The 13,501-nt window shown below is 43.0% G+C and overlaps 1 protein-coding gene across 9 annotated transcripts in view; it reads left to right on the top strand.

Annotated features, from left to right (window-relative positions):
• OSBPL9 (oxysterol binding protein like 9) overlaps positions 1-13,501 on the top strand; it is a gene marked incomplete at its 5' end in the record, with an annotated part of 167,571 nt that overhangs the window by 64,239 nt on the left and 89,831 nt on the right. For all 9 annotated transcript variants that reach the window (XR_013995725.1, XM_081087136.1, XM_081087134.1 and 6 more), the window contains one exon: positions 8,988-9,064. Coding sequence is in view for 7 of the 9 variants with exons in the window: in XM_081087136.1 (XP_080943262.1) it covers positions 8,988-9,064 (77 nt within the window). The remainder of the gene's footprint in view (positions 1-8,987; positions 9,065-13,501) is intronic.

Below are 13,501 nucleotides of genomic sequence, written 5' to 3'. Positions count from 1 at the left end.
CTCTGAACATCAAAACATTGGTTTAGATTACTTTAGATTTAGAGTCATATGAATTGGTTTTTCTCTCTCCACACCTCTTTATTACCTTCTTTTAAAAATACCCTCTGCCATGGCTGGTGTGGCTCAGTTGGTTGGAGCATCATCCAGCACACCACAAGGTCGCAGTTTTGATCCCCAGTTGGGGCGAATGGAAAAGGCAACTGATCGATGTTTTGCTCTCACATTGATGTTTTTCTCTCTCTAAAATCAACAAAAGCATGTCAGGTGAGGATTAAAAAGAACAAAAACACCCTCTAATCACTCATGCTGTCCAAACTGGTTACAAATTATAGTCAGCGGCACTTCCAACCACTTAATTATCTAAATGGAAGGTTTTTATTCAGCATCCCTCTAGCTACCCATCATGTACCCCCTCACAAATATATAATGACTATCTATAAAACATGCAAGGTGCTTTGCTAAGTGCTAGAGATACAACAACAAATAAGACCAACAATATTCTGATTTCTAGAAGCTTTCATTCTAGTAGAGGAGGCAATCAATAAGTAATCAAATAAGATGTCACATATAATATATATCAGTGGTTCTCAAACTTTTTCGTCTCAGGACCCCTTTCCAAATTTATTGAGGACTCCAAAGAGCTTTTGTTTAACAAGTTAAACCTGGTATTTACCAGGTTAAAAATGAAAACAGGGATTAAAAAATTATTTATTTATTTATTAAAACAGGGGTGGGGAATGTCTGGGATGTATAAGGCCTGTGAAATCATTTGGTCTGTCCCTGCCAAGGCAACCGTAGGCGGGACTGGAAATTCAATAAATCTAGGAGTTTTTTCATAGCAACATACATTTATATTAAGTGAATAATATTAAGTGAATGATGTTACAAATATCCAAATGGCCCTTGGCAGAAAAAAAATTTCCCCTATCTTGACTTAATATGTCAATAACAAACTAATTATGCTAATAACATCTTATGAGGAAATAATCATTTTCCCAAACAAGCAAGCAAGCAACACACAGAAAAAAAAAAAACACACAGAAGAATGACATCTTTTAACATTTTTGTAAACTTTTTAAATGTTTGGTTTAATAGAAGACAGCTGGATTCTCATACTGTTTCTTGCATTCAGTCTTTTGTGCTATGTTGTTTTGGTTGAAGTATATAAAGAAATTATAGTTTCATGCAGATATATAGTTACAAAAAGGAGGAGTATTTTAATAGCCTTTTCAGATAATTGTATTATTTTCTGATACTAAGCAAAACTTAACAAGTGATAGTTTCTTACAGATTAGTTGCAGTGTAGAATCTGTAACTATAACAGTGAAATTTATATATGAAAATACCCTATTAGGTTAAAATCCATGGTTTGCCTGGCACTTTGGATGGATCTTTGGTGCCATAGCCTCTATTTATGCTAAGATGCCCGCTGTTCTACCTCCATTGCTCTTGCACCATCAGTGCAGATGTCAACACAGTGAAAAAATGAAGGGAGTGTCTTAGTATTATCATGAAAATAATTTAGCCCTAAGGACCCTTGACCTCACCCAGTGTTACATATCTTATTTCACCTGATTTTCACAGTAGACCTTTGAGTTAGTTGGTGATATTCATTCTTTTTTAAATTTGTGCATACAACTCAGAGGTATTAAGTACTGCCCTCCTGAGGTCACTCAAAAGTGTAACTGGGACTTGAACCCAAGTTTTCTGACTAGAAATTTTGGCTCTTGTTCTTTCTATTTCATATGTCTCCAAAGTGTGTGAAAAGGTTTATATTGTTATCTTGTAAGAAGGACTTTGTCTAGAATAAGTGCATGGGATGAGGCTTATTAACAGTTCTAGGATTGCTTGAAGCCTTGGCACTCCATTTATATTTGCTGCTTTCTAGGTACAATATCATTGCAAAGTACTAAACTTTTCTGTTTTTATCATCTGGATAATAATCCTATATAATAAAAGCATAGTATGCAAATTGTCCCCTCAATTGGGATTTGTCTGGGAGTTCGACCAGGGGGTGGGGCCGGCCGGGGTAAGGGAGGGAGTACCCAGCCAGCAGCCCGCAGCAGCTAGGGACCCTACCAGTGCACAAATTTCGTGCACTGGGCCTCTAGTAATAATAATAATAATAATAATAATAATAATAATAATACCACCTATCTCATGTACTGGTTGTGGTGACTTAATTAGTTAATACATGTTAAATGTTTAGACGTGTCAGACTGTGCTGACACAAATTAAGTGCTCAATAGTTAGCTTTTCTTATTTACACAGAAACAAGACTCAGGCATTTTAGCTGAAGGAACACCTTGAGCAAAGGTTGGGAACTTGAGTCATCTGAGTAGTAAGTTTAATGTAACTGAAATGTAGTGGTTCATGGAGGACTATGTTGGGAATTATGATAGGAAAGATAGATTTGGACCCTAATTATGGCTGGACTAGACCTATAAACTATTGCTCAACATTTTGCCTCTAATGCATTAGACCAAGCATGTCAAACTTGTGGCGGACGGGCTGCATGCCTCGTTTAAATAAAGTAGGCATGCGGCCCGCTTGACATGCTTGCGACAGTGCCTGGCATATGGCATGTATTTACATGTTACCTGAGTATTGAAATATTTGAATATTTGAATAAATTTAAGAAAGGACAGGGCAGATCCTCTTATCATGAGCAACATGCATGAATAAGGTGACATGTTAGCATAGCCCAGAAGAATGAATAGGATTCTAATAAACAGATACTAGAGGCTATTAGAATGGGTGAAGACAATCCCTTACTAAACAGGGTGCCACCCAACCAAGTGATTGTACTTTTTAGGAGACTAAATTACTTGAGATTATGGTCTATCTTATCATTGCTCAGACCTCCAACATAATACCTGATGCATATTGAGGCTGCGTAGATTTTGAGTAGTTACTCAGCATTTAATCTTGTAAATACTGTTTTTGCATAATGTTTTCATTTCACAAGAACTTTCAAAGAAAAGGAGGCTTTCCTGATTATACAGGCTAATTTTTTTTTTTACTCCTTTTACCAAAAAAAAAAAAAGACAAATAACCACTTATTTTTGCAAACCGTAATTTATTCATAATAGTTGTGTGTCTTAAAGGAGGAGAAAATGTTACTAAGAGAACAGATTCCTAACCAGTGGATCAGGAATGGCAAGGTGTAGTTTTGGAAACTTGTCTTAAAGTCAGCTTCAAATATGTGTAATATAGAATATGTGAATAGAATCCTGAAAATGTTAAGTATTTTACATACGGGATGGATATTGTTTTTTCTTCTGTACACTTATATTGCTTTCATATAAGCCAGATATTATTAGAAATTAGAATTTAGCAGTAATGCCCTCCTTACTTGTTTTCTCTGGCTAATCATTTATTAGATTTATTAATAGAACTTATTTTCTCTTAAGGCTGTGTGGGATAATAATATATTGATATTTTAGTGTATGCTAGGCACTGTGGTAAATATTGTAGGGATTAATTATCTCATTTAAACCCCACAACAATCTTATAAGATCTTGGTACTGTCATCATCCCCATAGGTAATATTATCATCCTCAGATTATAGATGAGAATGGATAAGGACAAAGCTAGGCATCAGAGCCAACCTTCTTAGCCTTTATACTGAGAGATACTGAAAAGCAATAGCTTTGTAGGACATTGAGGTAGCCCATTGTTTTTCATACTGCGTAGCACTTCTTTAGTGGATTGTGAATCCTATTTGGTGGGCCAGGGTCAGCACTTTTAAAGTAGTAAAATATAACAGAAAGGAAATATCAGTGTGTATACATATATGTATATGTACACATTACATGTATTTGTGAGCTATAAATTGTATTTATGTGGATCACAGCCAAACAAAATTTGGAACCTACTGGCACAGAGAATGGAAAGAGAACTTGAAAATGTAAGAGGAGAGGTAGGTGCTAGAGATGTGAATTCTAGAGATAAATCGAATGTGTAAACTTTATAAAAAGAGGCAGGAAGAGTTATTAACCTGTCTTTATGGAACATAATATACTATTGACATGTTTTTTTAACTAATTAAATTGGGCCCTTTTAGCAGGGATTTGTTCAAAAGTAATATAGCTTTAATATTTCTTCTAGAGAGTAGGTGGTTTGTAAATGGTATATATCATTACTGTATTTTTATTTCTCATACTAGAGGCCCATGCACGAATTTGTGCACAGGTGGGGTCCCTCGGCCTGGCTGGTGATTGAGGCCTGTTGGGGGCCAACTGGCTAGGGGGGGGACCCCAGGAAATTGGCCAGCCGGACCCCTGATCGGGGCCGATGGGGTGGGGCGATCGGCAAGGTGGAGGGGACACGGGAGGTTGGCCGATTAGGGGGCTAGCCAGGGGGCGGGGCCATGGGAGGTTGGCTGTGGGAATGCACTAACCACCAGGGGGCATCTCCTGCATTGAGCATCTGCCCCCAGGTGGTCAGTGCATGTCATAGCGACTGGTCAACCGATCATTCTGTTGTTCCATGGTAATGGTTGCTTAGGCTTTTATATATATACTAGAGGCCCGGTGCACAAAAATTTGTGCACTCGGGGGGGGGGGCCCTCAGCCCAGCCTGTGCCCTCTCACAGTCTGGGACCCCTCGGGAGATAACGACCTGCTGGCTTAGGCCTGCTCCCGGGTGGCAGAGGGCAGACCCAATCCCTAGGTGCAGCCCCTGGTTGGGCTCAGAGCAGGGCTGATTGGGGAGTTGGGGCGCCGCCCCGTCATGCACAGAGCAGGGTGATCGGGAGGTTGTGATTCCAACCCCAGTCACGCTCAGGGTAGGGCCGATTGGGGGGTTGGGGCACCATCCCCTGTCACACTCAAGGCAGGGTCGATGGGGAGGTTGCGGCGCCACCCCCTGTCATGCACAGAGCAAGGCCAATCAGGGGGTTGGGGCGCTGCCCCTGTCACACACAGAGCAGGGCCCATCAGGGGGTTGGGGCGCCGCCTTCTATCACCCACAGAGCAGAGCCGATCAGGGGGTTGGGGTGCTGCCACTCTCACACTCAGGGCAGGGCCGATGGGGAGGTTATGGCTCTACCCCGTCACACACAGAGCAGGGCCCGTGGGGAGGGGGGGGTTTGGGATGCCACACCCTGTCACAAACAGAGCAGGGCCAATCAGGGGGTTTGGGCGCCGCCCCGTCACGCTGATCCCAGTGCTGGGAGGCTTTGAGGCTCCGCTGATCCCGGTGCTGGGAGGCATATTACCCTTTTACTATATAGGGTAGAGGCCTGGTGCATGGGTGGGTGCCGGCTGGTTTGCCCTGAAGGGTGTCCTGGATCAGGGTAGGGGTCCCCACTGGGGTGCCTGGCCAGCCTGGATGAGGGGATGATGGCTGTTTGCACCTGGTCACACACCTTTCAGGGTGGGGGTCCCCACTGGGGTGGCTGGCCAGTGTGGGTGAGGAGCTGAGGGCTGTTTTCAGGCTGGGGGTGACTGAAGCTCCCAACCTCTTCCCTTTTTTCTTTTTTTTTCTTTTTTATTCTGGGCCAGCTTTAGCTTTGAGGCTTGGCTCCAGCTCTTAGGCCTCCGCTGCTGAAAGTAGGTTTCTGACCTTTGCTTACAATGTTGCGATCCTGCTGGCTGAAACCGGCAGGTTTCTGGGGTTTTGTTTAGCTTCTATGTTTGTTACATAGTTGCTTACAGCTCAGAGGCCTGCAGCAGCAGGTGGGGAACGTTGGAGTCCTCCATCACTGAAGCAAGCAAGCCTCATGTTCAGTTTAAGCTGCCTGGCTGCCGGCTGCCACCTTGGCTGACAGTTAATTTGCATATTGCCCTGATTAGCCAATGGGAAGGGTAGCGGTCGTATGCCAATTACCATGTTTCTCTTTTATTAGATAGGACTAGAGGCCCAGTGCACAAAAATTTGTGCACTGGGGGGGGTATCCCTCAGCCCCACTTGTGCCCTCTTACAGTCTGGGACCCCTCGGGAGATAACGACCTGATGGCTTAGGCCTGCTCCTGGGTGGCAGAGGGCAGGCCCAATCCCTAGGTGCAGCCGCTGATCGGGCTCAGAGCAGGGCCGATCAGGTGGTTGGGGCGCCGCACCCTGTCACACACAGAGCCGCAGGGCGATCAGGGGGTTGGGGAGTTCCCCCCATCAGGCACAGAGCAGGGCTGATCAGGGGTTTGGGGCGCCTTCCCCTGTCACGAACAGAGCAGGGCGGATAGGAAGGTTGTGGCCCCGCCCCCCTGTCACACACAGAGCCGCAGGGCGATCAGGGGATTTGGGTTCTGCCCCCGTCACACTGATCCCGGTGCCGGGAGGCCTCGCGGCTCCGCTGATCCCGGTGCTAGGAGGCATATTACCCTTTTACTATATAGGATAGAGGCCTGGTGCATGGGTGAGGGCCTGCTGGTTTGCCCTGAAGGGTGTCCTGGATCAGGGTGGGGGTCCCCACTGGGGTGCCTGGCCAGCCTGGGTGAGGGGCTGATGGCTGTTTGCAGCTGGTCACACCCCCTTCAGGGTGGGGGTCCCCACTGGGGTGGCTGGCCAGTCTGGGTGAGGGGCTGAGGGCTGTTTTCAGGCTGGTGGGTGACTGAAGCTCCCAACCGCTCCTTTTTTTCTTTTTTCTTTTTTTTATTCTGGGCCAGCTTTAGCTCTGAGGCTTGGCTCCAGCTCTGAGGCCTCGGCTGCTGAAAGCAGGTATCTGGTTTGTTTGGGTTCTATAATCGAAACACTGTTTCAACTCCAGTTCTGAGATTCCAGCTGGCTGAAAGCAGGTTTCTGGGGTTTTGTTTAGCTTCTATATTTGTAACAGTGTTTCAAACTGCAAGCTCAGAGGCCGGCAGCAGCAGGTGGGGAACGTTGGCTTCCCCCACACTGAAGCAAGCAAGCCTCATGTTCACTTCAAGCTGCCTGGCTTCCGGCTGCCATCTTGGCTGGCAATTAATTTGCATATTGCCCTAATTAGCCAATGGGAAGGGTAGCAGAGGTATGGCTAATTACCATGTATCTTTTTTGTTATATAGGATAGATGAACAAATAACTTATTATGATTGAATAAACAAACTTTATTAGTACTTCATATACCCAAAGATATTTCCCTCGTAGATCCAGTGGGGTAGAGGTTTGTTTACCGGCTCAGGGGAGAATGGGAAAAAGTAGGCTAGGTTAGTCAGGATATTAGAATATTGAATTTTCAGCTGGAAGGGACAATTTTGTCCAAGCCTCCAATTTATTTTTAAATTATTATAAAAAACACATAACATTAAAATTACCAACTGAACTATTTTTAGATTCAGTAGTGTTAAGTATATTCGCTATGCTGCAGCAATCTCTAGAACTTTATCTCATGACACTGAAACTCTATACCAGTTAAACACTAATTCCCCCTACTCCTTCTCCCCAGCTCATTTCTATGATTTTAATTACTTTATTATTTACTTTTATTTATCAGTTTTATTTATTTTATTTTTGTTAATTGTCATCCAAGGACATTTTTTGCATTGGTTTCTAGAGAGAGTGGAAGGGAGGGAGGAACGGGGCCAGAGAGAGACAGAGAGAGCGAGCGGAAGGAAGGAAGGAAGGAGGGGAGGGAGGGAGGAGAGGGAGGGAGGGAGGGGAAGAGAGAGAGAGAGAGAGAGAGAGAGAGAGAGAGAGAGAGAGAGAGAGAGAAACGTTAATGTGTCATCAGTTGGTTGCCTCCTGCATGTGCCGGCCAGGGATCTAACCCACAACCCTGATACGAGCCCTTGACCAGGAATCAAACCCGCAACCTTCCAGTGCATTGGAGGATGCTCTAATTAGCTGAGTCACCCAGGCTGTTTTCTTCTTCTTTTTTAAAAAATATTTTTTTAGTGATTTCAGAGAGGAAGGGAGAGGGAGAGAGAGAGAGATAGAAACATCAATGATGAGAGAGAATCATTGATTGGCTGCCTCCTGCACTCCCCCTGCTGGGGATCGAGCCCGACACCTGGGCATGTGCCCCTAACTGCAATTGAACCCGGGACCCTTCAGTCTGCAGCCGGCCTGTTTATTCTTAATCTCAAGGTGCAACCCTTTGAGGTCCCAGTCAAAACATGAAAGTCCTCAAAGTTGGTGGGCCAAGGTCTCCAACTTTTGGCCTTACAAGGCTGTTTACTTGTTTGTTTAGTTTATAAACAACAGAAATTTATTTCTCACAGTTCTAGAGGATAGGAACTCCAAGATCAAGGTGCCTGCAGATTCAGTGTCTAGTGAGGATGTGTTTCCTGGTAGATGGGCATCTTCTCATTGAATCCACTTGTGGTAGAGGGGTGAGAAAGCTCTTTGAGGTTATTTATTTATTTATTTATTTAATTTTCCTTTTTATTGAGTTTGTTGGGGTGACATTGGTTAACCAAAATTATGCAGGTTTCAGGTGCACAATTCCATTACACATCATCTGGATACTGAATTGTGAGTTCACCACCCCAAGTCAACTCTCTGTCCATCACCATTTATCCCCCCTATATTTTTATTTTTAAATAGACTTTGTTTTTAGAGCAGTTTTAGGTTCACAGGAAAATTGAATGGAAAGTACATAGGGGTTCTTATATACCACCTGCCCACACATACTGACAAAGCTTTTGAATAATTGCTTAGTCACAATTCCTCTCATGGAATTTACAATTCTTCTAGCAGAATAGTGGCCCTAAATACCAGGCTCATTTCTGGATGTTTGTCTTCTCCTAGATCTTGCCCTGTTAATTCTTTACTACCTTGCTTTTTTTTCTGATAGCTTCAGCCAGTTGATTTTAAATAATTATTCCAGCTTTTCTAGTTCTCAGTGGTAAGGTAAGCTTGGCTATTATTGAACACAGTTATTCTCTTTGTTTTAAATTGCTGTGAGTAGATTCCATATTCAGAAAGGATAGAAGGGTGACTCTATTAAGGAAATGCACAACTAATAACCTTCTCTTATTAGCATCATGGTTTAAAATTTTACTTTCAATATTATAGAGCTATATTGTAGAAATTAATATTTTAATTTTTATAATCATTTATTTCAGCTCGTGATGCTGATGAACGAGAGAAGTGGATCCATGCCTTAGAAGAAACAATTCTTCGGCATACTCTTCAGCTTCAAGTAAGAGCCTTTACATGGCTTGTGGATAGTTCATTAGGTTTTGTTTTCTGTTTTCTTAAATAACTGTGATATGATGTAATGAAAAGTTTTCCTTTCTGAGTCACTTATTCTTGCATTTACAGTGCTATAATATACTAGTGGCCCAGTGCATGGATTCACGCACATTGAAAAGAAATTAAGTAGAAGAAATATTTTAATATCGCTATTCGCCCTTTCTTTATAATAGAAGTATCAGAGATTAAAGAAAATTAGTGAAATGTATATGAAAATAATGTATAAATTGATTAATAAATAAACAATAACAACATGATATAACAACAACAAAGACATGATATAAAAACAACAAAAATATGATATAAAAACATTGATAAGAACAATGACTGGTAAATTGATTAAACTTATTCTAATATCTCCCTGTATACCACATTAAGAGTAAAAACACTTTCAGAGTGCTTGACTAATTTCCCTTGTGATGAAGTATTTACAACTTTAACATCACGCATTCTTCGAACTCAAGAGAAAGCAACATATAACTGACCATGTCCAAAAACAGGTTCAGGTAGGAATATTCCTACTCTGTCTAGAGTTTGCCCTTTTGATTTATTAATAGTCATTACAAATGCTGGCATAATGGGAAACTGTCTTTGAATTAATTTAAATGGGAGGCCAGTGTCAGATGGGGACAAATATTGCGCATGTGGGAGTCAACATTTATTCTTTTTTTTTTTATATATATATTTTATTGATTTCCCACAGAGAGGAAGGGAGAGAGATAGAGAGTTAGAAACATCGATGAGAGAGAAACATCTATCAGCTGCCTCCTGCACATCTCCCACTGGTGATATGCCCGCAACCCAGGTACATGCCCTTGACCGGAATCGAACCTGGGACCTTTCAGTCACCAGGCTGACGCTCTATCCACTGAGCCAAACCGGCCTCGGCAAACATTTATTCTTAAATTGCCAGTGCACGTCATATGTACCAGCCAGTCGGTCGGATGGATGGTCAGACAGACAGATGATCGGTCACTTAGACTTTTATATTAATACTAGAGGCCCGGTGCACAAAAATTTGTGCACTGGGGGGGGGGTCCCTCAGCCCAGCCTGTGCCCTCTCACAGTCTGGGACCCCTCGGGGGATGACCACCTGCTGGCTTAGACCTGCTCCCCGGGATATTGGGCCTAAGCTGGCAATCAGACATCCATCTGGCAGCCTGGCAGCCCTGGGGGGATGTCCACTTGCCAGCGGGGAGCAGACCTAAGCTGCAGACATCCTTAGCGCTGCTGAGGAGTCAGGAGAGGCGCCCACCACCACCGCTGTGCTGGCAGCCGTCAGCCTGGCTTGTGGCTGAGCAGAGCTCCCCCATGTGGGAGCGTACTGACCTCCTGCATTGAGCATCTGCTCAATGCCCTGCATTGAGGGCAGCTCCTGCATTGAGCGTCTGCCCCCTGGTGGTCAGTGTGTGTCATAGTGACCAATCATTCCCAGTCTTTCTGCTGCTAGGGTCAGTTTGCATATTACCCTTTTACTATATAGGATAGAGGCCTGTTGCACAGGTGGTAGCTGGCTGGTTTGCTTTGAAGGGTGTCCCAGATCAGGGTGGGGGGTCCCGCTTGGGTGCCTGGCCAGCCTGGGTAGGGGCGGATGGCTGTTTGCAGCTGGTCACACCCCCTTCAGGGTGGGGGTCCCCACTGGGGTGCCTGGCCAGTCTGGGTGAGGGGCTGAGGGCCTTTTTCAGGCTGGCTGGCAACTGAAGCTCCCAGTCTCTCCTTTTTTTCTTTTTTTTTTTTTTATTCTGGGGTTTATTTACCTTCTATAATTGAAACATTGTTGCTGTCACTGGAGCTGAGAGCTGGCTCCAGCTCTGAGGCCACCGCCTGCTGAAAGCAGGTATCTGGGGTTTGTTTAGCTTCTATAATTGAAACTCTGTTGCTTTTGGAGCTTAGAGCCGGGCCGCGGCAGGTGGGGAACCTTGGCTTCCTCCATCACTGGAGTAAGCAAGCCTCCTGCTCGCTTTAGCTGCGTGGCTTCCAGCCGCCATCTTTTTTGGCAGTTAATTTGCATATCGCCCTGATTAGCCAATGGGAAGCATAGCAGAAGTACGGTTAATTACCCTTTTTGTCTTTTATAAGATAGGATACAGTGGGGCCTTGACTTACGAGTTTCATTTGTTCTGTGACGGAGCTCGTAACTCAAATTACTTGTATGTCAAGTCATAAAGTGAACGAGTGAGACACGTGATGCTGGGCTGATGTTGTGGCGTTCACTGTGACGTTCGCTGCGCCAGCTAGCGGTGGGTTATCTGAAGCTGGCTGGTAATCCGAATTTTAGCTCACAACTCAAAGCAAAAAATCGGCCGAGAGACAGCTCGTATCTCGAAAAACTCATTAGTCGGGACACTCGTAAGTCAAGGCCCCACTGTATAGTAAAGTTGTCATTTTCTTATGCTCTCTGTAGGGTAAAATACTGATTTTTGTTTAGAAACAAGACAGTGCAAGGCAATGTTGAAGGGAAATGCTATGTTAAAATGTGCCAGATTCCTTTTTTAAATTTAGTACCTATAGTTGGTTATTGATCTAACCAAATTACATAAAAAGCATTGACAACAGGAACATGCTAAGAAATTGACCTACATTTTTTGTTAAGGGATTTGGCAATTACCATATGTGTTGGATAGTACTCTTTGAGATGAAAGGGAAATAAAAATCCCAAGCTGGTTAAGAAAAAAGCAAATCTGGCTTAAGTGTGGTTTGAAGTAGGCACTTAAACAATGTCATGAGGATCCAGATCCCCATCTCCATTTCTAGGTTCGTGTTCTAGGTTGGCTTCATTTTTAGTTAGGTTCTCCTTTTTTTGGTGGTAAGGTGGTTGCAACAATTTCATCCTACCCTTGTTGGGACTTTCTGGATGTGATAGGATTAATATGATTTGTGCTGATCATCACCAGTCATTTTCCCAATCCTGACCAATCACAGTGTCATAGTCGTGTTCCACCCCTGGAGCCGATATGTTATCTGCTTCATCAGAACACATTGCTGATGGGGTGGAAGATGGTTGTGGTTCCCCCACCCTCCTGTAAAGTCAGAATAAGGAACAAAAGATGCTGGGTGACAAAAACACCAAATGTCTACTCTGCCATACTGAAGCTAGTTCTCTATGTTTATTCTCCAGTGAAAGAGCTTATATTGTGGCATACATAGGATTTTGTTTTGATTTACAGGATTGAATTATAGAAAACTGAACTTTTATGACCCTTTCTCTCTATTTATCTTTGTCCTATATCAGGAATTGGCTTGAAAAGACAAGGTAGAATAGGGCATCCTACAACATGGGGAGTTCCCCATCACTTGAAAGTATTCAAATAGAAGCTTAAAAAACATTATTCCAAGATATGATTATTAAGAGATTAAGAAATGAGTACGAGCTGAACTAGGAGATCTACAAATTACTATATGAGCTATGCTATTTTTTACTTATTTTATTATTATTTTGATGATGATGATGATGAAGAAAGACATATAACATAATTTTTCCATCTTTTTTTTTCCATTATAGTTCACATTCAATATTATTCTGAATTAGTTTCAGGTACACAACATAGTGGTTAGACAATCATATACTTTACAAAGTGGTCCCCCTAATATTTCAAGTACTCCCCTTCCCCCCGCCCATACATAGCTATTACAATATATATTTTTTTTCCTCCATTGACCTCTCTCCGGCCACTCCCACCCCCCAGTACATGCCCTCATCCCCCTAGTGACTGTGTCCATTGGTAATGCTTATATACATGCATACAAGTCCTTTGGTTGATCTCTAACCCGCCTCTCCCCTTCCCTCTCAGGTTTGACAGTCAGAAGGATGCTTCTCTGTCTCAACATAAAGCTTTATGAGCTTTTGCTAAGAAGATAGCTTATGTGTCTTTGGGAATAACAGGAAGAAAAAGATAACTTTGAGAAGTCTTAGACTCTGATAGTTTTCATATTTTAAAATACATATGATACAAAATAATTCTTTTTTTTAAATTGATTTCAGAGAGGAAGGGAGAGGGATAGTGAGATAGAAACATCAATGATGAGAGAGAATCATCAATCGGCTGCCTCCTGTACGCCCCCCTACTGGGGATCAAGCCCACAACCCAGGCATGTGCCCTTGGCCAGAATCGAACCTGAGACCCTTCATCCGCAAGCCGATGCTCTAGCCACTGAGCCAAACCAGCTAGGGCCAAAATAATTCTTTATGTATTTTTTCTAAAGTTAAGCATGTAGAGGATAGGACCTTTAGAAATTTGTAATTAACTGTTAATTTGATTGACAAAAAGGTAAAGATTCTCTTCTTACAGATAGTGAAGTGTGATGAAGAACCTGACTTTGGTGCCAGCTCTTGACATTGAACTTACTCTCTCTCAGTTCAAGTGTCCTCATCTATAAAACAAGG

The sequence above is a fragment of the Myotis nattereri genome (genome assembly GCF_964212035.1).
Source record: "Myotis nattereri genome assembly, chromosome: 3".
Lineage (NCBI taxonomy): Eukaryota > Metazoa > Chordata > Mammalia > Chiroptera > Vespertilionidae > Myotis > Myotis nattereri.
The sequence above is the reverse complement of the archived record's forward strand: the minus strand, read 5'-3'. Positions and strand labels throughout refer to the sequence as shown.